A 27,886-nucleotide genomic window follows, 5' to 3' on the forward strand; every position below is an offset into this window, starting at 1 on the left:
ATGGAAGAGGTAAGGGAGGTAAGTCGAGCCCGGTTGTACACGGTCGTAACTCCGGCTTCCCTAATTATTTCTACCCCCCGGTTTGCGAGTAACGGCTATATAACGGGATTCCATTGTTTAACCGTTAATTTTTGCGGCGTGCGACCGTCACGGGCGTCCAACAGCCGTGGCACGCGAGCCGTTCTTCTTTCTCCGCCTTCGATGCAATTATTCCAAGAGAATTCTATCGCTCGCGACGAGACAACCTTCCCTCCATCTATACTCGTTCAGAGGCGAAGAAAGGCTTATGTGGATCAATTTTCTCGAAAAGTATTGTTTGCATCCCTGTCGTATCAATTGAAATAATGTAACCTTCTTCCAACATCTCTGCTTTTTTTTTTATAGAAACGAAAAGACTGTGAAAAGACATAATAAATATAATAAATAATCGATGATTAAATCGGTGATTGGAATAAGAAATTGGAAGTGAATATATATTTTCCCCGAGAAAAGTGGGAAATTTTGGGGATAAAATATCGGATGGTTTAATAGCGGCATAGATGGAAAGGGGAGGAGAGGTGTTCTTTCGGTCGTCCACGTCCCGTGGGGTAGGTTGATGCCGAGAGTATACCTAACTCTCTCCCGTTGGAGGGTGGCGGAAGACGGAACGAGATGGAACAGGGACGGGATAGGACGAGGCGTGTTGGTTCGAATAAGAGACAGATCTATAGCAGCGAGTGACGGGGGATGAGGGTGGAAAGCGAGTACAAGCAAGCGAGGCAGCGAGCAGGCAGGCAGGCAGGCAGGCAGGCAGGCAGGCAGGCAGCGAAACGTTACCTATAGCGGTGGTAGGCCGTGGCTGTATTGATCAAGACGAGGCGGGACGGCGGAGCCTCCTACGCCTCTATTTCCGTTGTTGCCCCTGTTCTTGCCTCCTCGCGCTTTCGAGAAAACCTCGCTCCCTCCTTCCCCTTTCTTTCCTCCGTTCCGCAACCTTGACGAGGTTTCTCCGCAGCTACGAGCAGAAATCACACCAACGCGCAACCTTCCATCCTCGAGGAAGGCTCGGAAGCCGCATCGGTTCCAGGGATCCCCGCTCATTTTCGGATCCCCGCGGCGCTTGCCACGGAGTTGGATCGCTTCCCCCTTCCTCCTTTCCTTCTTTCTTCCGCCTATCGCATCGTAGGATGCGTCTCGTTCCTGTATTATTTCCTAATCGCGAGAAGATACGAGTTTTCAACGACGAACGATACGATTTCGCGAATGTATCGAACGTAAATTTGCGAGAGAGTGAAAAGTGGGAGGACAGGGAGAGAAAGGAAGAGAAAGAACGGAGGAATTCGTTTGAAGAAAACCGTTTGCCCAGATACGAAGGAAGCTAATATGCGAAATCGCGGCGAGGAAAGGCCTGTGTGTGGCGAGTAAGGGGACTATTTTACGCTCAGCCGCTCCGTCGTATCTCGTTTTCGCCTTCGCCTTTTCCGCGAACAATTCCGCCGACGATTCGACCGTGCACATCCGTCTTCCCCACGCGATGGACCGCGTCATTCCTTCTCGAATAATTCCGATGATTCCGTACTTGGTTTTCGAATTATCTCGCAAACGGATAGAAAAATACGTTTCGTTGGGGGGGGGGGGGAGTATAAAACGTAAAATTCGTGGAAACGTGATATTTCTTGCGAAATAGTGGCGAATGCAGGTTTTACGAGGGAATCGATGAAACGTTATCTCCGATTTCGAAATAGTTCTCTCCGTGTACTCCGCGCAGGATTTAACGGTAATGACGTTATCGTTAATGCCATTCGTCGTGGAAATAGGAATATTCGGTTCGCTCGACTTTTTTTTCCCTTTTCCCTCCCTCTCTCTCTCTCTCGCGAAGGCCAAGAGAAACGTTGTTATCTCGGTCGATGTCGCTCTCCCGGTCGAGCGAGAGGGCAGAGATGAGGAAGAAACGAGCGTGGATGGACGCGTGGTGCGACGCCAGGGGTGCGAAGCAACGAGTTTACGTTTCACCCGTTACGGATCGGGTAAATGTAGGGAAAGATGAGGAGGGATTGCGGTTTCGAGGCTGGACAGAGGGTGACGGGGCTCTCCCCTCCCCTTTCCGCCTCCCCCCAGGTTGGAAAGGGAGAAGGGGTGGAATCGGAGAGCGAGATGGGTGGAAAAAAAAAAGGAGAAAAATTTCCGCGCCCTCCGCGTGTCCGTCCATGCGTGACGGTGTGCGTGGCTCGTATATTTATGCGATACATTACGTATTCGGGTAAATGACACGTGACTTGATTTACCGACACTGACGGGAACGGAATAAAATCCGGCCGGATGGATCCGATTTCTGAGCACACTCCCTTGATGTCTGCTGCCCTGGCGCAGGCGTACTGTATCTGAATTTTAATCGTCTGCTTCCGCTGCTAATTAATCACCCCCGCCGGGTTTACTCGTGTTTGATATATTCCTTTCGTCGCGATTAATTTTTTATCCCGCGAGTAGACTCGGTTCACCTTTTATAATGATTTATAAACGAAAACCCATGTATATATATATACAACTATGTCACTCACTCACGCCATCCAAATCGGTGTATATACTTCGCGTGGATTCGTATTTTTCGTCGTAAAATCTCTCCTCCTCCTCCATCTCGTTCGTGAAAAAATTCCCCGCGTATCGTAAAACTGTATCTCTTTTTTGGATTTTTTCCCCCTTTTTTTTTTTGCTTTGTTTTTTTTTTTTTTTTCATTCGTCAAGCACGTCAAAGGAAACAACGGAACAACGGTCATTATCGCGTTATAGTCGGAGCGGATATTATCGAGAAATATCGCGCGAAAGATAACCGCGTGTTTCGATGAAGCTACGCATCAATTGTTTTCAATTTTATTGGGTCGGGTGGAAAATCGAGAGGACCGAATAGAATCGCGCCGTCAGCATAATAAACAATTTGCATGTTGCGCGCCCGCGCTTGCAAAATTGCGGAGAAACGTGGCCGCCCGATACACGAGTAACTCAATAACGATTTTGAGATTTCGATAATTTCCACGTTATAATATCTAACGTTTATTAGACGTTAATTCTATTTCGAGCCGTTATTCACCTATTAGCTTTCCGTATTAGAAATTATAACGTGACGCGTAACGTTATCGCGTTTATCGCGTAGCTAGCGCGAAATTCGTAAATTTTCCATCGATCGGTTATCGGTTATTTCGAGCAATTTTCCCCGATTATTCGGATTATTATGGAAACTGGGGGGGGGGGGAAGAAGAAGAAGAGAGAATCGACGGATAAAGCACGAGCGAGAGAAGTGGCTATGGCCGAAACACGCGCCGCCCCTTTTAATCCCCTTTCGTGTTTGAACGGTGAAGGTTGCGCCTAAACCAACGGGTTTCTTCTAATTGATGTAGTTTTTATCGACTTATGCACGGGTGGAACGGCGTTGCGCGTTACTCATTCACTCGGTTCTCGTGAAAGAAACCGCATCGTTTACCACCACCAATGGCGCGCACTTTCGCACCCTCATCCCATTCTCGCCCTCTCTGAACGCTTTCTACTTAACGGAATCAATACCGCGTAGCAAAGTGACTGAGCCGGTGCAAAGGGGCGAGTCGCTTTCGATTCCCTTTCGATCTCTCTCTCTCGATCGCGCCTGTTTCGCATCTCGCGTTATTGTCAATCTTTTCAACTTTATTCCCATTAATTCTCGTTTCGAACGATGAAGAGAATACGTTTTACGTTTCGTATCCCGTTCCAGGATAAAGTTTCGGCTTGGAGGATATACCGATCCGAGGGATATAAGGGTGGAAATGGAGGAGGCCGTAGCGGGTCTGTTGTTCGAGGAGAGACCGTGCTCACGGGAGAGATAGCAAGATAGAAGAAACTCCTTAAGAAGAGTAGTCCGCTTCTCCGCGATCTAGACAAATGCACTCCAGTTGTTTTCCCCCCCGGTTCGTTCGTTCGTTCCGTTCGGCCTTTATCAAATCTTCTTTCTCGGAGCCGAGGCCCAGGCTTTCCGCAGTTGGGGAAGAACTAGCCGATAAGGTTCCACCTCCTCCTTCTTCTATACAGGGCGTTGTTCGGGGGAAAAAAGGAGCAAGAGTTAGGGGAGAGGGGGAGTCACGATAAATACTTTCCACCGCATCGCAAGACAGCGGTGGAGAAAGAGGGCGAGGGATGGGGGATGAGTGTAGGAGAAGAGAGCTTGGTTGCATCTTCGCTCGCTTCCCAACGGACGGAGTCGAAAGTTTCCACGCTGAAGGAAGCTCGAGTAGTTTCACCGATCGAGAGCCCTCCACCTCCTCTCCCCTCCGCTCGTTCCCCGCGTCGAGAGAAATTTTCTCGTTGCCAGGTGAAGCTCGCCTTTTTTTCGTCAGTACAATGGGGAAATTTCATTACGCGATTTTCCAACAACAATTCCTGCAGCCGTTTCAACGATTAGGGATCGTGTCCTCTTGCGACAAATCTCGTACAATTTAACGTATGAAGCCAATGAAAGAACGGAGACGTTGAGTTGTTCGAGTTTAAACGAGATTACGATAAAAGCGTGCAATTTTTACGAGGCGGCAAGCTCGAGTTGGAAGAGGAGAGAGGGTTGATGATCGGTGAATATTTCGCGAGGAACAAAGTATATTTCACAACGGTGTCCTCGAATGAGAAAAGTGACTTAAAGCGTGGAGGAAGGTGGAGAGAGAGAGAGAGAGTCTCGGGGCAAGAAGAGAAAAGTAAGAAGAGAAAAGAGCAGGAGCAGCTTTGCAGACTGCGCGAGGATGGAGCTGTCCCAACGGAGGGCTGTGTGATATCACTCCAATTCTACCCCTTCCCCCCTCGCTCCAACAGCGCAGCTGCCGTACTTTTAATATTGTTCTACCAGACTTAAAATATGAGACTGCGCCACAACTCGAGCCTCTGTGCCAGCCTTCGTTCGAGCTTCGTTCCGCCCGTTGTGAACCAATCTTGCTTATGAAGAGGCGGCCGTAATCTACTTGCGCGATAATTTTTAAAAAAAAGAAACCCCCATCTTCTCGTACAACTCTGCCCCATCCGACCATTATAACTAATTACTGAAAAGCTTTCTCGAAAAGTCCTCCCCTTATTAAATTGCAAGTTCGTTTGTCATTCGCCAGCTTCGGGGAAAAACAATAGGGACGTTAACTTTGCTACGACTCGGTTTCGAAACTACTGCGAGAGGAGAAACCCGGGCGGCGAAACTTGTCAAAACATCGTATCTATCCGCTGAGTTTTTTCCGCTCGATACATTTGTCAAGGATATTTTTGCGAATCGTGAAACAGGATCTATATCTGGAATGGAATTACAACAAGTTTTCGACCGGCGGGAAAAGAGCGGGTGGATGGATGGATGGATGATGAAAGGAAAGAAAAATCGACGCGACGATATATATATTTGTTTGTTTCGATATATATATACGAATAACTTGGCGTTGCCAAGTTCGTGTTCTAATCGTTGGTCCAATTTTAACCGGTTTGCCACGATACTTGGTCGCATCGTTCGAAACGTTATTCGTGTATATCGGCCGTTCGTCGGATTTCCGCTACGGATTTGTTTGTCCGCAAAGTTTCGCCGCGGTACATCGGGGTTGGACGGGGTGGCACACAGCGATGCGATTCAGCTGTTGCGAAACCCTTGGTCCGCAACTTCGTAGACGCGATTCCACGCGGCAGGCGTTACACATGCCGCATCTGCACTTTGAGATCACAGGCCCGGACAACTATCGCCCCAAGATGTATTGTCTCTCGCTTTCTCCAGAAACAACCAGACTCGTCGCTTGCGCGATTTCGACAAATAGTGACCCGGATTCCTTTCTACATATATTCGTCTCTCTCTCTCTCTTTGTGCGAATGATGTTTCGAAATCGAAAAGAGGAAAAAAAAAATTCGACGAAGAATTTAATTTCTCTTCGCATTTGCTTCGCGTCAAAAATACGGAAACAATTGAAATATAAATTGGAAACGAGCACGATTGAGAATGGGATCGAAAAAGGGAAGAATATAAAAGCTTAAAGCAACGCTTTCCATAACCGAAACGGGAGATCGTCTCTAAACACGGAAAGAGGCCTCGGGGCTTCTCTCTCTCTCTCTCTCTCTTTTTCTCTCTTACTTTTGATAAAACACGGTACGCAAAATATTTCGCGTTCGAGAACAAACGAAATGCAAATGGGGGTCGGGTCTATGCGTCGCAGACGTTTGGCAACACTGTTTGGGTTTCGTCCGAGGGTAGCTCTGGCAGTTGGTAGCCGAACGAAGAGTATACGCGAGACAGACAAGGGTGGAAAAGAGAGAGAGAGAGAGAGGAACGAGGGAACGAACGAGAGGGTGAGAAAAGAGAGATGGCTGAAAGTGGGAAAGAGAGGTAAGCAAGGTTGGGTCGTTGTACCACGTCCCGTCCGTCAACACCTCGCCGCCCCCGGCCAGGCGAAACTATAAAACACACGTGACACCCCTCACACCACTCCCTACCACCCCTCTTTGGTGCACCACCGCGTTATACCGCGATCCAGACTGCTTGCCTATGAACGACAGCTAAAGTCCTGCCCGCCATTCTCTTCTCTTTCGCCATCCGTCCACCTTTTTAAAAAGGAATCTTGGAGCGATGCCGCTCATAGCGTTTGCTCGTCTTCGATTCGAACCGAAGAATGATTTCTTTCTTCTTCCCTTTTAATTTTCTCCCGGCGAAACCTGTTGGAAATCTTCCTCGAGACAAAGTCTTTGTTCGCGCGAGGAGGCGAAAGGAGGACACGGCCAATCGTGGGGCGAAAGTTTCCTCCAAGTGCCAATTCCGGAGTAATTACAAGTTGGAGACGTAGCAAGACGCGGCATGGTGGTCAAGGGACGTTGATTGGCCCGGCTACTTTAATATTTTAAGGGTGTTACCACGATGTATGCGGCGACGGGCTGCACGCTCGCATAAATGATGGGCTTATGGTAATGCGGTACACTCGGATTCGGTGTACGAGGACTAGGACGACAGCGGGACGACGATCGGGCCAGGCCGAGTTAGGTATACAAGAGAAAATGGAGGGTGCGTGTTTTGCGCCTCGTGTAAATCCCCGTGTCTCGGCGTATTTGTCGTTTAATTTAGACATTTCCTACTCGTGCCGGTGCGCCACCACGTGGCCCATCGCGTTCCACTCATTGCACAAACAACTCGTTAAGTTCACCAGCCAGTCCTAATTCGCCCGTAACAGGGACGTACGCCTCTTTGTTCTCTTGCTGTTTTCACTCGATTTGTTTGCGCCAATACCAATCTGCTCGCTTTTGTGTCTATTCCCTCTCCCTCTCTCTCTCTGTCTCTTTTTTTTTTTCAATTACGACTCGACATACGATATAATCGTATCAATTATTTATGATCTCTGGTTGAGTTACCAATTGAATTTCCCGTAAAAATTATTAGTCTCGCGTAGAAGCTCGTGAAAGTATACGCGAAAAATAAATTTAATATGAATTTTCGACAGGTTGAAATGTATATTAATTATCAAAAATGTATGGAAAAAACGAACGATCGAATAATTCTTGCATTCGCAAAAAAAAAAAAAAATATATATAAAAATATTTACGGTACGGTAAACGCGTATTCGACTGATTCCATGCAACGAATAAAATTACGGCAAGCAAATTACCATATATACGTATATACACATATATATATGTGTATGTATGCGTGTTTGAAAAATATTTATACGAATTTTGAATTTTAACGGAAGACTCTGTACGTGACGATCCTCTCTGACGCGTTATATCGAGCAAAAGTTCTCCAGTACGCGAATCGAACGCGTATTATAGGTTTTCAGGGGAAGCGTAATACTCTTTCCAAAGATTATATATATACACACATACACACACGTATGGTATATATTCGGGTTACGCTATTATGTCGAAGAATGAAAGATCTCGTATAATATTCGGGATTTCGCGGAAACTTGGGAAAGATAGATATCGATGATAAATTGAAAATGAAAAAAGGAAGGGAAAGCTATAGTTGTCCGCAGTCTGCCGGCCAACGGTACATTAGATACTGGACATTCGTGATTTCCGTGGAGACCAATAGTCTCCGTGGTTGTTGACAAACGAACGAAGGCCAGGTCGAGACGTCGAATAGGATTTAGACGATCTCGGAATGGGATGGCCGAGCGTGGGGGTCTCGCGGAGGAGGAAGAGGCCACCGAGGAAATAACGTCGGCAGCCCGCCGAATGGCAAACGGTACATAGGAGAGCGCGGTAGCACAATCAGGCTTGATGCCAAACAGTTCTAGCCACTCCCAACCGGTTCCACCCGTGGGATTGGTTGGCAATTACAAGATGCGCGATAATCCGCAGACTTGGCAGCGACCTCCACTCGCGTTAACCCACCAAGATTAACACTTACCTACGCGTAACTCTTGGCTCCTTCTTCTTACTTTGTCGTCGCCGGCGGCCCAGACCTCGATCGTCGATTCACTTTTACGACGCACGTTGTAGTTTTTTCGGGGACGAACAAGCTATTCTATTTCAGAGAAAGGAAAATGTAATTTGGTGATTTTATTTCTTCCAATTAATAGTAAAATGATATGAAAAAGAGGGAGAAGTTCGAAAACGACGTTATATAAAGTTGGTCGAGATTTATCCGAGGTAAAGAAATATGTTTCGGACTTTGAGCATAGTTTGGTGTAAAGGAAAGGTACGAGACTACTTGCGAGCATTATCAGGCGTTACGTCGGAGGAGAGACGAGTAGTCTCCCGTGGAAGAAGTCTACGTAACTCGACGAGAGGGGAACTATCGAGGGATTACAGTTACTCTGGCAAAAGTCCTTGAATCTTGTGGGCTGCGTTGGCCGCGAAAGTTAGATTTATGCTGTAAAATCCTTAGAATTACCGAATCGGCGATTTATATTCCTTTTTTGGCCTCGGCTCTAGCGAAGTTAAGCCGCGCGTTATTACGAAGATAAATTTTTTTACGAGCAATGAATAATTAGATTCTCTGATCAGATGAGCATTTTATTGATTCGTTCGTCGAAATTAGAAAATTAGAAAATCTAGGAAAGCTGGAAGACGTTCATTGTTTTACCAGATCGCGTTTACGCTCCGCCAGTCGTCTGTCCTCGAGGATGGATATAACCCGTTCATTGGCCCCAGTCGTCGATAATTAAACGCCGTTACCCCAGATATCCATGGTTGCTCGCCGATATCCAGCCGAAATTCTTAATCCTAAAAATCGCGATCAGCATCTTAAACCGGACGTAATTAGCTTCTAATTGTGGAAACTTCCAATTTCACTTAGCTACCTAGGTCTTTCGCGTTAAACCTAATGGACGCCAGTGTATCGGACGTAATCCGCATCTAGTGACGTCTCTACATTAGTAGTGTAACAGACAGGTTGTGGTTAAGCATCCATTCGACCGGAAACCAGATAGCAGATTGTCAGGTGTAGCGCTATAAACTATCCCGAACATTTATAGAGAATTAACGTCTCAAAATTGTTGAACGTGTTAATGAATGGCGTCGCCGCGATTCGGAATATTCGAGTAAGTAGATTTCGTAATTGTAAAATCGAATCGTTTTTAACTTTTAACCAAGTTTAAACTTAACTTTTCCGATAACGGGTGTATACTTTTGTAATAATTTCGAAATGTAATATTTATTTGGAGGCGAAAGCGTTGCTTACGAATATAATTTGTTTGTTCGAAGTTGGTCCGTTTTTAAAAGTTTGCGACGAGGATGCGAATAAAATTACAAAATTTACCATTTAACGTAAATCGCAACATGTTGGCAGTGTAATCGCGAAAAGCATCGACCGCTCGAATCTCATGGAACGCGTTAAAAATCGCGTAAGCCTCCGCCGCTCTTTAAAATGTGGTTTTACGAGCGGTGAAATTACCATGGCGAATCGGCCATGGTTGTAACGATACTGGGCGGCGAAGGTAACGATCGGTGACAAACCGTACGCGTATTTTTGTTGACTGAAAAACGGTGAAAAATTCGTCAAATCGTTTATTTCTGCTCAACGGGCGCGAATTTTAGAAGATACTTTGACGAAATTGTTGTGAAGAGGGAAGGAATTCTTCTTCCATTATTCCTTTAACGCGCATCAATTCTACGAAGGGGAGATGAAACCGTCTAGCGGAAATTACGTACGCAACGCGAATCCTTATATTCTCACCGCCACTTTCCCTTAATTTATGCGCATGCACATCTAATTAAAACGCAGTCACGAACCGGTACTTGCTCTCGCGCACCTGCGTTATCACAACGGCGTTCGCGACGATTTTCCACCGTTTTATTCAGTTTCCAGTTTGTTCACGGGCCTGTCGACACCCTTCGCGAGTTCTATCTTTCCATCTTTTATATTTCAGATCAGTTTTACCGTCCTGAACGAAATGAATTTTTCTTCGACGAGCCATAAAAATTAGCCATAAATGGCATAAGAAACATAAAAGCATAAATTCTTCTAAACATTCTCGAGATATAATTTGTCCTCTTTTAAAATAAAATATGATTACACGAGTATCCTCCGTTTAATTTGTAAATACGCTTTGCGAATTTTTCTTTAGCTATTTAAAAATTTAGGGATTGCGCGGTTTCTCATCAGAATCGAAAGGAAAGATCGAGTTGCGGCAATGTGGTCGAAGACGCATCATTGACCGGAGATAGAGCACGCGCGATGGACTAACGAGATACAGTCATTAAACGTATTTACTCTAGAAGGCGGGGGCGGTGGTGAAACGTTCTAATGGGCAAAAATTCAATATATCTCCACGCGATAGAACACGGCTCGTCGACACTATTAAATGCTCCTCCACCCGTATAACGCTTCACCGCTTATTGCTGGAAGACGAACGAGAGGAAGAATAAGATCGGACAGCCAGATATTATAGTATAAGTTTTATAACCTGGCAGAGCACTCATCACGCTTCGAACGCCCCTTCTTCTCGCCCCTCTCGCGTCGGGGGATTATTATTGTTTTTCATACGCCGTTATCGCTTGCCAAAAAACCGATCTTCGTAATAATAACACAAGGAAAGGGAAAAAAAATAATATTAATTATCCTTTTCTCTCGGCGAGACGAATCATTCACGCTCTTGTTCCTCTTGGAAGATTTTTAACGTCTTCGGAACGATAGATAGATAAGCAGGGGATCGATCGAAATCGCTCGACCGTGAAGATCTTATTACTTCGATATTAGAGATATTCAGTTTCCCTGGGATTACATTTCTCGCTCTCTTGGAGATTAATAGGGCTATGATTTAACGGCGATTTCTCCATTTGAATCCTCCTTCCGGAGAACGATTCCCCGGTTAAAGTTAAGGTAAAATAAACGCGCACATCCCGTTCAAAGCTTGCCGCTTAAAAGAAATTTATTCATCCACGAATCCATCCTCCATTCGGGAGGGGATTCGTGGTCGGACGACAACGAGTCGCGCGAATCGTCGATCGAACGGTATTCGAAAGCGGCGAGAAGTTTGCTTCGGTAATAAAATAATTTTATCGATTCCCTCGCGAAACTTTTCCCCCTCCTCCCCCCGCATAACTCGGCGGTATACCCACGCTATAAACACGGGGAAGAATGACAAGGCGAAAACTCGAGGGTGCGCGCAATCTCGTTTCGCTTTCCTTCCTCTCCCCTGCGTTTCCTATATTTGCTTTGCTTCTCCCCTCAAAAGAAGGAGGGAGGGGGAGGGAGCGTGCACGTAAGTACGGGCCAGTAATTCGCGAAAGTAGCGAGAACGTCTGCTCGACTCGGAAGGAGACGAGTCGCGGAATATAAGAGTCGCGGGACTTGTTGCTGGTGGTTCGAAGCCGGAGTCCCGCAGCAATATACCCGAGGAATTCGATGGTTTATTGGCTTTCCTTGGACGTGGTGGTGGAACAACGAACGTGGAAGCGCGCGAGGAGAAAGCGAGACGGAATAATCGAGGACGGAATCGGGCGGAAAGGAAACAAAGAGGGGAAAAAGGAGGAAGTCGGCGTGACTATAGACTGTGGCGTCGGCTTGTTTATGGGAGTGCCGATGCGCACCATCTGTTCGAAAGAACTTGTTGTTTCTAAACGTGTATACCCTCCCCTCCCCCCCGCGTCGCAGTCGAACAAACGGGCAGTTGCCACTATTCCATCCTCTACCTCGTTTTATTTTCCTCGTGCGGAATATGTGTATAAATATATTTTCGTTATCGTTCGACTCGATTCTCGGAACGAATCGAGGAGACGCGCGCGCCAATAACAATATTATCGTTCGGAGAGGCCTTAGGTGTACCGATTGAAATAGTTTCTCGTTTGCTTCGCGATAGGCCGGATCGTCTAATCGTCGCTGCGTCGAAGCCGTACAAGTAATTAAGCGCGTTAAGTCGCGAGCGGGTGGATCAGGAAGAAGGTGTGTGCGTGTGCGTGAGTGCGTGTGGAAGGTCGACGACAAGTGGTAGCGTGGCACGCGCCTCCGGCGTTCGCTCCCAGGGAAGAGAGGGAGGGAGGGAGGGAAACAAAGAAGCCTCGAAACAGCAGGGCCGGCCAGAAAGGAGTTTTCAGCAAGCGGCTCTCGCACAATGGCACAGTTAGGGTTACAAGCTTCTTGACGAGTTGCCAAGTCGCGTCGTTGACGGCGGCCTCGGTCCTCCTTTGTCGACGCCAGCTAGACGTCGCGCGACTCTTGACGATCGCTCCTGCGAACGACGAGGCTGGCGACGAGCTGGTGTCGGCGTCACGGGCACAAAGCTCCGTCGCCGTGTTTGCCGCACGATGCCGATGCCCACCCGTTATAACCACCAGACGACCGCACGTCGACGTTTGATCCGCTGCCCGGAATTGAAACGGTGCCAATGAATCCGCCGCTTCGGGATTTCCGCGATCCTTGTACGAATCAAACCTCGAGGAGATCGCCTACTCTCTCTCTCTCTCTCTTCCTTTCTTTCTTCTTCTCAGCCGAAAGAAACTTTGCCGCCAGCGATAACACACCGAAGACCCTTGATTTCGATCGCCGACCAATACCATTCATCAACGGACATTTGTCTTCCGAGCTTGCCTATTCCGCCTTTCCTTTCTTCCTTTATTATTATCTTTGATCTTTGATCTTTGGATTATTTTACTCTCCGTTCTTCGGCCCACGTTTCATCTCGAGAAGAATAATACGTTTCATCGATTATATTTTTCCTCTTTTTTCTTTCTCTCTCTTTCTCGAAGGGAGAGAATTTGGGATGGGAAAGTAGCGAGGTGAAAGTAAGAAAGCCGCGTGGAGAGATCGTAGGAGCAACTTACTTCTTTCGCGGAGTTATTCGAAAGTCGTTAGTCAGGGGAGGGGGAAATCTGCTCCACCGTCACGTAGGGAATAACGAGCCGTTTCGCGTGGTGGGAGAGAACGGAACGCATGAGTTATCGAAATTTCACTTTAAGTTGAATCCGATTCCTTCCACGATAAAGTCGACAATTTTCGATCTACGTGTCTACCCACGCTCTCTCTGTTCGTCGCCAAAAGAAAGAAAGAGATTCAAAACGTTTGCTCTAGCCTGGATCGTGCACACGATAGACAGACGGACGGATAGATAGATGGATAGATAGATAGACGTACAATGTGGCCGCGCGTGGCGGAGACGGAACAACGTGTACACGTTCACGAGGAATGTACCTGCGGACAGATGCAGCCGAGGTTTCCGAAAGCTGTGCACGTAGCCACGAGCAGATAGAGGCGGCCCGTAGCTTGACTTGGCAATGATCGCCAGCCGGTGACTCTGCCGCCCATTAACGGACACGTGTCTCTATCTGGGCTTCGGACTCTGGAATACCGAGATTTGTCACCTGTAATGCCTTTCTCTGCCGTTCCACTTCATCCTTCGCACGTACGCGAACATTGTCGCGATACATTCTCGACGAGTAACCGGATTACTCGTATCGAACGATTTTCGCCACGACGGATAGGTTAATTTTCCACGAAAGCGATGGGATTCGCGAGACGAAGCCGTTTTGTTAGTTCGAAGGAAGAATACGAGGGTGGTGACATTCCTTGACTTGCACCACTGAGAACGATCGAATTCCCTTCGAAACGCGACGCGTCCCTCGGCTCGACTCGTCGATTTTGCCACGAGATAAAGGCAAATATATCGCGGATAGAAAAAAGGGTTATTGATGAACGGGTTCGATTTATTTTTATTCGCGAGATTTTTCAATCGCGGCGTATAAATAACGCCGAAAAAACGTATAAAGCATCGCGTAACGCGAAAACGGTTTTAAATCGTGTAACCGGCTCGTGTTTCATCAACGCTCGATAGTTTATCGAAACGAAATCGAATTTAAATCATTGTTGAACGTATCATCATTTGGGATAATAATTCAAAGAGGATGGGGCCGCTTTTCCAAACGTACTTTTACATCCTCGTGGAACGTAGATTCGGAGGAACGAGGCCGTATTTCCTGCTCGTAAACTTATTGTTATCGTGGCGCAACAATATTGCGAGCACGTATATCGGCGGTTTAATGTTATGCGTTCGCAAATAACAGCGTGATTCATTTTAGCGGGCAGAAGCCCGCAGTGGTTTGTCAATGGCTCGATAGCGGCGTCGCCGCCGCTCGCCTGTTCCGGTCATTAAAACTTGATCCATCGAACTATTTGTTCGCTCGTGCGATCCCGAAAGTCTCATTTTTCACGATATCGCCTGCCCGACGTGTCCTGCCCCTCGTTCACATTTTTTATGCACCTAACCATGCATCATCGTAACGACGAAAGCGAAACGCGCGACGGATAATTCACGCGCTTTTCACTCCCACCCCGTCCAGAGAGAGATCCCTTGATAAAAAATCAGTTTTATTTCGACCGATAAATATTTATAAGTATCCCGCGTTCGTAAATTTTTCCATTCTATTCCGATCGCCATTTTAACGGCGATATTAATCGTTACACCGAAACTTGATTTTCTCCGTAAATCGTCCCCCACCCCCGATTTTTCGTCCATTTGAAAAAGGATAATTCAATTCGAATTCGAGACGGACGTGAAACGAAAGCAGTTATCATTATCTTATTAAAACTTTGGGGATAAGAGGTATAATCGTATTTTTCGAAAAGGGGGAGGGGGGAAAAAACGCAAACTTTTCGAACATGCCGGTGGACACCGTTCGTATTTTCATTGTGATGCAAAAGTGCGAGCTTATGCTCGATGTGGAGCAATTCGGCGGTCGGTTGGACACAATAGGGCGGACAGTCGGCACGGTGCAAAATATGCAAATTCGACGGACGTCGGGAACGGGGCGGCAAAAACAATAAACGCGACCGATTGCATGTGTTCATACATCGATGGATCCGTAAAAATATCCGCGCGAACACGAATCTGGTGGGGAGAGACAGAGAGGCAAAGAGGAAGGAAGAAAGACGCCACGTGGTGGCTCCGTTATTTCGCGACTATTCCATTTCGTTTCTCACCGAATTCGCCAGAGATTCGTCTTCGTCAATTTTCCAGCAATATTTCTTATTATTCGAATATATGAAGATGTAGGATTAAAATGGGAATGGATATATTTATCGAGCGAGGATCTTTATGTTTCAAACGTAAATATTCTTTTTTCTTTGTTTTCGGTTCAATAAAAATTTATCGGAGCGAGGGAATAATCAGAAAGTTAATTTCTTTTTATCGGCCTGCTGTGTATTACGTTGCGTGTTGGTGGACGATCTACGTTATCGCGACAAGTCGTAACGATAGTTAAACTACAATTCTGCGAACAGTGTTTTTCGTTGGCCTGTGGCGTTCCGTTTGCACTGCCCCCCCTCCCCTCAAAAGTGTTTGCTCGGAGCACGGTTTCTCCACAGTTTTCACACTCTGCTCCAACACTCTGTTCTAACTACTTGCACCTCGTCGCGAGTTCTGTCGGAACGCTGTTCACCAAACTTTTCTTTCAACCAACTGCCCACTCCGCGATCCCCGAGCAGACTACGTGGAATTCCTGTCCGCGCGTATAATGCACGGACGAGTTTAAACCGCCGAGAAGGTGTTCGGATTAAAGGATTCGAATCAACGCGGCGAAAAAATACGAAATTTCCATTACCGAGAAGAAATTGTACGCTCTACCTGGGAGGACGCTTTCCTCTCTTGAAAGAAAGAAAAGAGAAAGATATCGATCGATAGAATTTACTTGAAACATTCTCGATCATAAAACGTATAATATAAATTATTCTCGAAAATCGAAGCTTTGTATCGGCGAAGAAGAAAGTAATTTAAATTTGTCGCTGTTCCGTATCCGTAATCGATTAAAAAATAATAATCGAACGTTCGAATTTTTTCTCCCTTTCTATATAAAAAACATACAACGCGCTAATTAATTTCGTTTACAACGATTGTATCTATCGATCGGTTAATTAATAATCGAGATGAAAGCAATATTCTGTACAGGTTGCATCCATCGTGGAAGCATGAAATATTCAAGTTCAAATATTGTACATCTCGCGATCGATCGAAATATATTTGTAAAATGTATTAATTCGTAATAGACGCAGGAATATTTGGAAATATTCTTTTTAACCGAATATCGACGGAATTATTATTTCTGGAAGAGAGAGAAAGGAGAAATTGTTTATCGGATATTACAGAGATATTATTCGTTCGAGAATATGGAACACGAGAGATAAAGGAGAAATCAAGCGATAACGTAAAATATCGTTTTCGCGATATCTGGCGAAACAATTGCAAACAATTTGCCAAAGTTGATCTGAAAGTTGTCTACATGTTGGGCATTGTATCGGGTTGATACTCGTTCCCATTTCGCCGGAACGTTTTCCCTCGCAGCTGCAAATGGTATGACGAACGAGAAACGATCGACGAGAAGACGCGAGTGAATTGGAAGGAAAAGGCATAGTCTCTCGGCTCGTGAGGGTGAGAATAAAAATGGCTTAGATCAAGGATAGAGAGAAGCGAATCGTTGCCTCGTCCCGCGGGGCGATTTGACGGGGGTCCTCTTCCTCTCCCTCTTCCTCTCCCTTTTTCTTTTTTCCTTCTCCTTTTTCCTTCCTTGCTCGTTTTCTCACCGGCCATTTGCCGGCGTCGCTTGTAAATATGAGCGGTCCTTCATTCGGACAGAGAGCAATAGCCCTAACAACGTCTTCTTGCCACCGTGGCGTGGCCCAAGGCCGTTCTCGCGATGGTAGTTTTCCCTCGTCTGGGGAGTACACCGCCATTCCTTTCTCCGGTCTGCGGAAAGTGAGATCGCGGCAGAAGAAACGACTTGGAAGGAAAATACGTGGCGTGGACAGGAGGAGAGCGCGTCCCTCGACAATCAACGTCTATGGCGCGGCGCCATCCTTCTTCTCCTTTTACGCGGTGTCGTAAAAGATGCTTGTTACGAGCGGCGAGCGGACAAAATGACGGATCGTAATAAGTTTCATCCCTCCGCTCGATTGTAGGCCACGATCCCAAGGACACCGTGCCCTTCCAATTTTTTAATCGTTCCACTTTTTTCCCCTCCTCCATATCGTTTCATTTTTACGTTCGAGCATTCTCTCGAGATTTCTTCTTTCGGCAAACTTCAATCTTTCCTAGTCTTATTTCCAGCGAAACCGTATATTTTATTACTTAGAAATTTCATCGCGATAGCGGCTATCCTTTCTATCTTTCTGCAAGAGAGGTTGCAAGAAGAACCAAATTCATGGTTTCTATTTTACCATTTCCTTACAACTTCGTATTTTATTCGATCCATCTTTTATTATTTCGGTCGTAGATTTTTTTTACGATACTTAGCGAGATTTTTGAAAAATCTTTAATCGCATCGGAATGGAAATGTCACGTAGAAAAAGAAAAAAGAAAGGAAGAAAGATAGATCCGCGCAACGTTTCGATACTTTACCATCCATTTACCTTTTATTTCTTTGGCAAGTTTGGTTATCAGAAATAAGCTGAAAGTGGTGATTTCGCGAATATAGCGCAGGGGCCCCGGGGCTACGCTCTACACATATATACGCGATCGTCGTTCGTGAGCCGGTATAAATTGCAGGGCTCACTTAGCCGGCCAAATTTATTCCAATCCCGTAATCCGCGCCTATTCATACAGATGCAAATCGGAGAAACGTGTGCCAAATTCGTACGCATCCTTCTGGAAACGAGATACCTCCCGTGGACCAAGAAGGATAGGCTGCAGAGTAGTCGGTGCAGGCTGTGTCGAGAATGAATTAACGTGACCCCCTAGTTAAGAACGGAAAGACCCGGGGTTACGTGGAACAAGGAGAAATTGAGGCGCGCGCGCGCGTGTGTGTGTGCGAAGGGAGGGGATGGAAAATGAAAGGACAAAGGAGGAAAACGAACAAGGATGGCCAGCGCGGTACGAGGCATTGTAACGGTCCCTTTGGAAGCGAACCTTTGGGCTTTCGAACCTACAGAGCGTCACGATATACAGTGTGCACGCTAGTTCTGACCGTTCGTGAATTATTAAATGTCACAATTAAATGCTGCGGTAGTCATTAAAGCGACAGAATTCGCGTTGCTACCACAGTTTGCCGTGGTGAAATATTAAGCCATCAACCGGTTCGTTATAACAACGAATAAATGACAGCGGACCTTATTGCGCTTTCGACCGTTTGTTTCGCGTACGCCATTATCGCTGCTAGCGTAAACCCCTCCCCGTGTGACCCCCCCTCGTTATGCAAAAATTCACTGCACAAGACGATCGTTAAGCCGCGATCCTCCACGTCGTTAATAACGCGTACGTTTTTCCAAATAACGAGGCACAAGAGAAATTAGAGGGTGAAAAAATTCTTGGAAGAAGATGGAAGAAGAGTAAGACTCGTTTGTTTCTTACTCGAGACAAGAGGATCGATTCGATCGAGAGACAAAATTAAACGTGAAACGAAAATTCACGTGTACTGGATACGAATTAAGTCGAGTAAGGCGTTACACACGCGAAATTTCTGCCGGTTAGAATTTATCGGCATGCCAATTTGGATAAATTAAGTAGGCACCCGCCCACGCCACCCCTCTCCCCCGTGGGGAGAATTAATTTGGCAGCCAATCCAAACTCTACCGGTGGAAAGACGAAGGAGTTACGGGTGGCTGTAAGGCGCGTTTTCATCGACACGCGGGGGTAGGCGCAACCGGGATGTCTGGGGAAATGAAGCTATGCGGGTCGGATCCGTTTCATCTTGCTGCAAATAATTTAATCCAGGCTAAATACATATTTATGTCTGCACATAGGGGTGAGCGCGTACGTAGCTAGGGAAGGTGGTGGGTATATAAGCCAGGTATCTGGCTTAAGGATACGCGCCTTCTTGCGCAATATAATATATATATAAAACGGGACGTTGCGCGATGGGGAGGAGACGATTAAAATTAATAAACTCGATTTCGGAGGTTAATTGAAAAGTTCGTTCTCGAGATGTCGAAAAAGAGGCGAAATGTGGAAAAATGGAGATCGAACTTTTACCCTGCCGCTTAATGCATCCTCCCTCTCTTTCTCCTTATCTCCTCTTCTTCCTCCGTGTTATGCCCCGCCACGGTTGAAATTGAACGCGACCATGCGTCCAGGATGCTTCTGAATATTCGAGGAAGCCTCCTTCAGGATTTCCCAGCCACGGTATTTAATTTGGCCGACGTAAGAGGAGGCTGTGAGGAACGGTGAGAGGGAGAGAAGTCGAATGGATCTGCATAAGGAAGAAGAATAGAGAGAGAGAAAGAGGGAAAATGGAAAAGAGAGTGTGCGAAACGCGTGACGACAAAGTCTTTGTTTAAGAACCTCGCGAAATTTTAATAATAACTTTGCGCATTGGATATTTTTATTACTTCTCCTTATACATAAATAACTGGACTAAACTTTTAATACGTCGTATTTAAGTCGAATCTTCTCTAATCTTGCCACGAACGTTGTCCCTTGAATAAAAATCACCCTCAACAACGCATTTTCCTCGATGCTGCGTTCTTCGAAGAATGTAGAGAGAGAGAGAGAAATTATGGAGATATTCTTTTCTCCGTTAGTCGGATATTAATAACAAGAATGAGTTACACGGAACGCTGACCCAAATACTCGTTTCAACGAGGGAGGAAAATTCGATGGAGAAAGAAAGCGCACGAAATTTCACCAATTCTCCAGCAATCATCGAAAACGATTCCTCTTCTTTTTCTCCGACGAAATGTTGATCGATTCGAAGAGGTGCTCCAACCAGTTTCAGCGTACGTCGTTGGCCGTCTTTAAACTCTTAGCTATTGCCGCACGTTTCTCGAGCAGTTGGCCGCGTCGCAAAGGTCGATGGAGCAGAATGGTACGAAGTGGGTTCATCGTTCCGTACGATGCGACCACTTCGCCTATGCGCTCTCGACGGCCTTACGGATCGGGACTTTGCTGGGACCGCGGAAGGCGAGCAAGCTTCTTCTTTCTCCTCCACGCGGGATTCCACCTTAATCCTTTTTGACACCATTCGAGAAACTTTGCCACCGAAAGAGGAAGAAGAAGAAGAAAAGGATCGAATCGAGTCGTCGAATTCTCGTCCGAGGTTTCTTCTTCTTCTTCTTTTTTCTTTTTTATTCGACGCTTCTTCTTTACTCTCGTGCTCGTTGGACGAAGAAAACTCGTTTCAAAGGCCCGTTATTTATTAATCCTGCATCCCCTTTAAAATTTATCCAGTGTACCGTGGCAACCGTGTTCGGCCGCTATAAATTTGTTTGCTGGGTGAACGCGTGGATTTAATAGGTCGGTCTGAAAATCTGGTTGCCGGTAAAGGGCGATTCACCCGTGATACCTAGGCTGGCGGGTACACGGGTGAATACGTAGGCGGGATATCTCCTAGGCATCGATATTCAAAAAGCGGGAGAGAGAGAGGGAATCCCTGGGATACAAGGCGGCCAATATTCAACATGGACGATAAACGCCGATACTCCCGAGGATGAAACATCAACGTTCGCTGCGCTGGCTGGCTAGGTGGCGTCGGGGGCTCCGGTTATTTGCATATTTCAATTTCCTCTGCGCAACACCGAGGCTGGTGTGTCGACGCGCGCCTCCAACACGCCCGCACCCGTTGCTTACACGCGTACTTTCCACGAACGTATGCCTGCGCGAACGAAAGTTGGCGCAAGTTCTCTGAGCGGAGAAAATGTCAATGTCGGGGACAAATTATCCGAGTAAAGGGCAACTTTGCCTTGGAACGCTGTCCTTTTATCCATTCTCGTCTTTTTCAATTTTATTTCTACCTCGTGATAAGTAGAAGCGAGATAACACATTTTTCTGCCAATTATCAGAGGAAACGACGAAGAAGGGGAGATTCGTGTAGACAGTGTTGGAAAATAGACGCGTTAGAACGCGTGTTCGAAGTTTACACCACTTTGTTACGAACGCGATTTAGCTTTATTAAAGGGTAATGATAATCCGTATCGGGACTCGCTATCTCGTCGGGGATTAAAACTCGTTAAAAGAAAGGAAGGGGGCGGGAAACGCGATAAAAGTTGCAAATCAAATTCTTCCTCTAGGAATAATTATCACCTCTCCCCTCATCGTGTATACAAGTGGATTTTCCGAGTTTGCCGGACGCTATCGGACGTTTCTCATTCCTCCGGTTATATTATATCCGCGTTCTATTATAAAAGTCATTCCGCGGGACACTCTTCCTCCGTCCATTGTACCGGGGCATTTCAATTTTCAGCCAAGATGCAAATTCCTTGTCTGCGCGAATTTCGCGGAACGAGACGTCGAGACGGTGGAGGCGGCGGCGGCGGCGGCGTCGACACGCCTCAGGGGCTAATGTGTAGGTGCGGCGAATAGGTCTATCGCAGCCTCGTTTCGTTTCAATTCATTAGGGGAACCGTAAAATTCTAATTCCCTGGCTGCCTACACCGCCCGCTCGACACCGTTTTCGGTTCCGCGGCAATCACCCCTCCTCGAGTCGTTGCCCCGAAAACTTTCCTCCCCCAATCTCTTCGAATCTTGTTAAGATAATTGGACGAGTGTCGTTACCGATAATCGTTACCCATTGCTTTCTCCGATTTCGCGATGGAATCGTGACTGGACGCTTGATTCGAAACTCGAAGGGAGTAACGAATATTACGTGAGAAATGATGCTAAATATCGTATGGAAGATGGAATGGAATCTTTGTCGAATTCGTTTGGAAGGAAGATGGAAAACGAGAAGGCGTCTGTAGAAGGCGTAAAGATGATTGGAAGAAGGAGAGAGAATGGAAAACTTTTTCCTTGATGAATACACGCGACGCACGAACGAATTATATTCCGTCCTCGGTTTACCCTGGAGTTTTGGGGGAACGAAGTGGACTCGAGGAGTGGTCTCTCGAGGGGTATAGGCAGACATAGGCGTCGGCGGTTGTCCATTGAAAGGGAGAGAGAGGGAGAGAGACAGGACAATGACGTGGAAGAGAGGGAGAGAGAGATCTGGTTGTATCGATCGGCGTCATAAAATCCATTTTATGACTTGGACGCTGTCCAGTGACTGGTGTATTAGCCGTCGCATTGCCTCGCAAATAAAACGCTCTTCTACTCTTGAACCCCCTTTAACCACCTCGCCTCACCCTTGTCGACGTCGGACGGTCGTCAGACGCCATCAACTTTCGTTTGTGTTTCGCGTCTCTTCCTATCGCTTCCCCTTTTTTCTCTATTTTCCCCATCCGTATGTGCCTGTTTTTGCCTTTCGTGCTCGATACACATCGGTTAAGTTTACATAGGCAAAAAAAAAAAACATCCTCTCCTCTCTCTCCTACCCTTCCATTCCTTTAACGAAAACCTATCTCTCTCTCTCTCTCTCTTATTCGTTTTATTACACGCTGAAATTAATAATGCACGTCTCGCATTCCTAGTCGAAAACGAGAAGATATCGCGAGATTTTCGAGCGACGGGGTATCGATTCAATTATCGTAAAAAGACGTATTTACTTTTTATCCCGGCCGGGAGATGGCGACGTTTTTACGACGATGCGTTGGAAAAAGGCGTCAAATGTCTAGACGGGAGGAAAATTGGGGAGAATTTGATTCTCGCGTCGAATCGTTCGTACCGTACGCGCGTATAACCGCGTTAATGTAGGATATTTCGAGGGATTTCGACGACACGATATACCGGAACAACGATAACTCGTTTTGCGCAGGATGTCGTTTTAATCGACTCGTCGCGAATCACCGTGATACGTATATATATATATATATATATACACCACTCTTGTGTCCGAATAGTAGTCGTCCTACAAATTGCTCTCCCGCGTTGAGGACCAGCAATATCGGTGCCTCCTACCGCTGGATAATTAATCCCAATTGAATTAATTAGATTCGCGTAACGAAAATTAAGTAGCGGCGAGATACGCGAGTTGCAACGGCTGCATAATACAGGACGATGCTTTTTGCCGCTATAGGACGCAATAAATCCGCCATGCTTCGCAACGAAATAATCGAATCGGTAAATTCGCCCCTATCGTCGCCTCGACTATATTGGATCGTACGATTTTCCCCATATTTTTTATTACTATTATAAAGCAACGAGATTCGTTTCTCGGTTATTATTATATAATTCTTATTTCTTATTTGGGAAGAGTTGCACGAACAATAAAAAGTTATCCTCGAATACATACCTTAACGAAGATATCTTGTTGGAGCGTCGCGGAATATCTGACTTTTCTGACGTCTCGAAAGATAATACGTCCCGACTCGCTTGTCCTTCTCGTTTTAATGCCTCGTTACAAGTATCCTGTCTCGAATAACTCGACGGGAATAAATTTTTTTAGAAATGGCGGGAAACGAGGGTAACGATTTTTCCCCTCGCGCGGTAACGTAAAATCAAGGACAGTCGTGATTGATAAGTCGATCTTTTCCAGCGATAAACATTGGAGGGGTTTGAAATTCAGAACGCGATCGCGCTACAAACACACGGAGTAATTTCTGAAATTCCGGGGAACGTTCGAACGTGCGTGAATAAAGAATCGGGTACGAATTTCAAGCAGCGTGCTGCTTCCTTTTCCCTCTCGCCGATATCAATCCGGGAGTGAAAAAAGATAATAGGATCGAAGGGAGATAAATCGATGAAACGATGGTCGAATCGATTTCTTTCTTTCTAATCGAAGGAATATCTTTTCCAAATATTTCTTCGTAAGAACGAAATTCGAAAGTACATCCTCGATTTCAATTGGCCGATTACTTCAAGCGACGCGTTTAACGACTCTTGGAACGGACGATCTTTTTATCGAAAAGGATGCCAACGGAGGATCAATTTCTGTTGTTTCGAAACGATATAAAAGTGGGGGGCGTAAATTTGTAATGGGACGATTAATAAATCGAATCTGGGATAAATCCGTCCGAAAGTAGGAATAAATCTGTTTGCTCGCTTAATAATCTCGACGAGCGCCGTCACGCCAACGAGCGAGAATTCTTAATACCTCTCTTTTCAGCATTTTTCTAATATAGTTTTCGCTTGAACCCGATTCTTCGGGAACGTTGGGTAGGATCTGGCAAGAGTGGAAGTTGGCACTTGTATCCCCGGGGCTTTCGAATCCAAATGTATTCGAAGGAAGCCAAAAAAGTAGTGCCAAATAGACAAATACACCGCGATATGAAAATTAAGGGAATATAAAGTGTGTCATCGAAACGGGGCCGATTTTTCCTCCGCCCTTCCCTTCCCCGTCCCGAATTCCAAATTAGCCGGCCGCGCGTTTACGGACGCTCCTCCGTCCGTCTGTCCTCCGGGCCTTGAAAAAGCTCGTTTGTCGACGAAGGAGAGGGTTGAAATAGGTTCGAAAAGAAACGGGAAAGCGAAATCCGATAAATGTAAATTTCGCGAAAGTAGATCGCCTCTCTCTTGGAATTCGTACATGGCTTGCGGGGTTATCCGTAGATTTGATTCGAGGCAAAGGACAGGAAGCTCGCTTCCTAGGGTCGGAAGAAGAAAAGGTCGACCCCCTCCCCCCTTGTTCTTGATACGCGACGGAAGCTAATTCGCCTGGAAGCCCCGCAGGGCTCGCCAACTTTTCTATTCCCGATGGATATTAGCCGCGGAGAGAATAAGAGCGTGCTGCGACCTGTCCCAATGCAATTAAGATAAGCGCCGGCCGATGTTTATAAATATTTCGCTCCATTCCCGGCAGCGGGGCAGGGATGGGAAAGTCGGACGTATCCGACAGCGGAACGCTTGGCGTGACCGGCCGCAGGCGACGACCCCTCGTGGCAAACTTTTCTACCCCGCTTCTTCTTTAACGCGCCCTCCTCTCCGCCTCGCCCCAGCTTTCACCCCAGCTTAGATTCGGCTTAGATTGGACTTGGTGTATGCCCTCAATCCCCCTTCGTCGTCACTCGAGGTAGACGAACCAAGGGGGGATCCGCGGTTGAAAAATTAGAACGGAGCAATCGTGCATCCTTTCTCGTCCCGTCATTTCGCGATTCTCTTTTCTTTCTCTTGCTCTTTCTCGTTTTCTGGCCCGCGACGAGGCAATTCTTCGTTCGAGGAAGCGTTACTCCACCTGCTATCGCGTGGAAATTGCATCCTCCGAGATTAAAAGGCGTGTGAAAGGGATCGATTGGAATTTCGCATGCGAGCGACGAGCTTGTTTTGTTTACTGCTCGAAAGATTTCGCGACACGAAGGTGGTGATCTCCGGTCGAGCCGAGATTAATGTCACGGTGCTTTAATTCGAATAACTATCGACTTAACGTGGGTGTGCCCAGCCGGTCACGAAAATATTCGAACAGATTCCATCTTTACGCTTCGCCTTTTAAACTCAAACGGTAGAGGGAGAGAAAAAATTAAAGCCTCTAATACTATTTTTACTTTGGAATCGTTTAAACGTATTCGTCGTTGCATAATTGCGAAATACTCTAAATAGGAAAAACTGGAAATTTTAATCTCGGTTGAGAAACGGAGGTTAAGAGCGCGAGTTAACTCGTACAACGTATTTATAGGTCGGGGAGAGAAAAGTAGAGGATGGATGAACGCGTACTCGCGATTATCTGGAGGAGCAGTGGTTAATGGATTCCGTGTCCGTGGCCGGCGGTGATTATAGACGGATGAAGGGTATCGGGCGAGTCGCGATAATGTCGCGTCGTAAATAGTAAGTGATCTCGGGCCGAGTTCCGTCCACGAGTGTTGCGCCGCGCGTGCTCGCCTACATCCATCTCGGTGTGTTGAGATAGTCAAATGACGATCAGATAGGGAGAACAGGCCCTTTGAATAAATCCTGAGACCGATAGGAAGGCGGTTCCAGGAGGTTTGCTCGACAGTGCGATAGCCGATAATGGTCTGGTTCAGCCACCGTCCAATTCTAGGGTTAATTACCATCGTTTTAACCCGCTATACCGGCCTCGGTTCTTAAACCGCCCTCCCCCCCTTCCTCTCGGCCGTTTTGGAAAATTAATTTTACGACGATGGTGCGAATGCCGATACTCGCGCGTTGCTTCGAGGGGAAAGAACCACTCGATTAACTCGGTTAACTCGGTCTGCTATTCCGATTCCAATTCCCCCTTAATCGATGCGTTGAGTATTAAAAAAAGGTTATCGTTTTGCGTGGATCGATAGAAAGGAAAGGAGAATCCGGCAAAATCTCGTTCCGTTTTTGATTAATCGTTCCTCCGTTTTCCGTTCCTATGTTTCAGGCTGTGCATTTCTCACCTACTATAGTCGTGACAGCGCAATCAGTGCCCAGAACGCTCTGCATGAGAAGCGGACTTTACCAGGGGTAAGTGTTTACTACGCATTTAGAACACAATTTACCTACTTTCGGGCCTCTTCCACTCCGGTGAAACGACTCATTTTACCTGAGTACAGCATCATCGTATCTTTCCCGAATCCTGTTCTTCCGCACGTGTATTTGACAGGAGATGAATCAAAAACCGGTGTCACTTTTAAATCTTAGTTTTACATAATTTAATCTACCGTCCTATTTTTTATCGATATCCTATTAGAAACGAGAACAATAATTTTCAACCGTTGGCCGCAGATTGCTAAAGATTCGTTGAGCCGAATTACGGATTGATAAATAGAGATAATCGGATAAGAGTTAATCGTAAAATAACAATTCGTCGTCCGTTTTAATACTCCCTCCTCCTCCTCCTCTTCTTTGGAGTACGGTTGATCGAATAGCCATCGAACGCGCGTGAGAGAATTCCAGTACGAATTCTATACGAGAAAAAGGAGAAGGGAAAGTGGAGCAAGGAAATTGTGCAGTGACGTTAACGGATACTTATCGCTGGCGAGGCCGTATGCCGCTTTCCAGGCAAATTCTGGCGATTTAGCCCGCGATCCGGAATATTAAAATGGGCCGGCGTGACAAGTTAATCTCTTAACGCCGAAAGGGTAGTTAGGAAGGGAGTGGAGTGAGAGTCGAAAGGAGTGCAGGGGGCGCGTACAGTCCGCGATGTATCATCGGACTTTCTACAAATGCCAGGAATGGCCATGCCCGTTCTTCTTCCCCTCCAACGCGAGAATTTCCTTTTTTCACTATTAAAGTCCCCCCTCCCCAAGCTTACTTGTAATCGTATCCAAGAATATCGAGAGGAATCAGGGTATCGAGAAGTAATGATAAAGGATTATTTTTTGGAAAATTTGGAATATCCAAGACGAAATTAAAATTTTTCTCTCTCAGCCTTTGATCGATCGCACGGTGAGCTGTTTCGGTGTGGCAAAGGTAAGTTGGAACGGAATGATCCGGTTCGTAGGATGTTTTCGGACGAAATGGAGCATAGTTCTCGTAAAAATTTGCATCGATCGTAGCCGTGGGGGCTGAAGAGTACAAGTGCCGGCACTGAACACTGCTTAACTGCCAGAGCAGTGCCAACACGCCCCTTCCCATTATCCAACCTACCCCTTGGAAGTCCGTAGCGAGTACTGGCGTTATGTTTCGTTAATCTATCCCCGAAACAACGCAGCTCCGGTCTTGGCACCGCTGCCAGCGGAAATCGTTTTAAATGTTATGCCGAGAGATGTGCCGGGGGTTTGGCTGAGTTATGACTTTATGAAGAGGCGGACGCGCGTACACGGACGCACTTTTGCCGCTCCTACGCCCATACGCCCGGG

The 27,886-nt window shown here is 46.4% G+C and overlaps 1 protein-coding gene across 14 annotated transcripts in view; it reads left to right on the forward strand.

Moving 5' to 3' along the window:
- LOC410353 (CUGBP Elav-like family member 4) overlaps positions 1-27,886 on the forward strand; it is a 530,632-nt gene that overhangs the window by 26,537 nt on the left and 476,209 nt on the right. For all 14 annotated transcript variants that reach the window (XM_016915455.2, XM_026444465.1, XM_006557607.3 and 11 more), the window contains exon 2: positions 26,467-26,549. In XM_016915455.2, the coding sequence (XP_016770944.1) occupies positions 26,467-26,549 (83 nt within the window). The remainder of the gene's footprint in view (positions 1-26,466; positions 26,550-27,886) is intronic.

Source organism: Apis mellifera, linkage group LG12 (assembly GCF_003254395.2).
Source record: "Apis mellifera strain DH4 linkage group LG12, Amel_HAv3.1, whole genome shotgun sequence".
Lineage (NCBI taxonomy): Eukaryota > Metazoa > Arthropoda > Insecta > Hymenoptera > Apidae > Apis > Apis mellifera.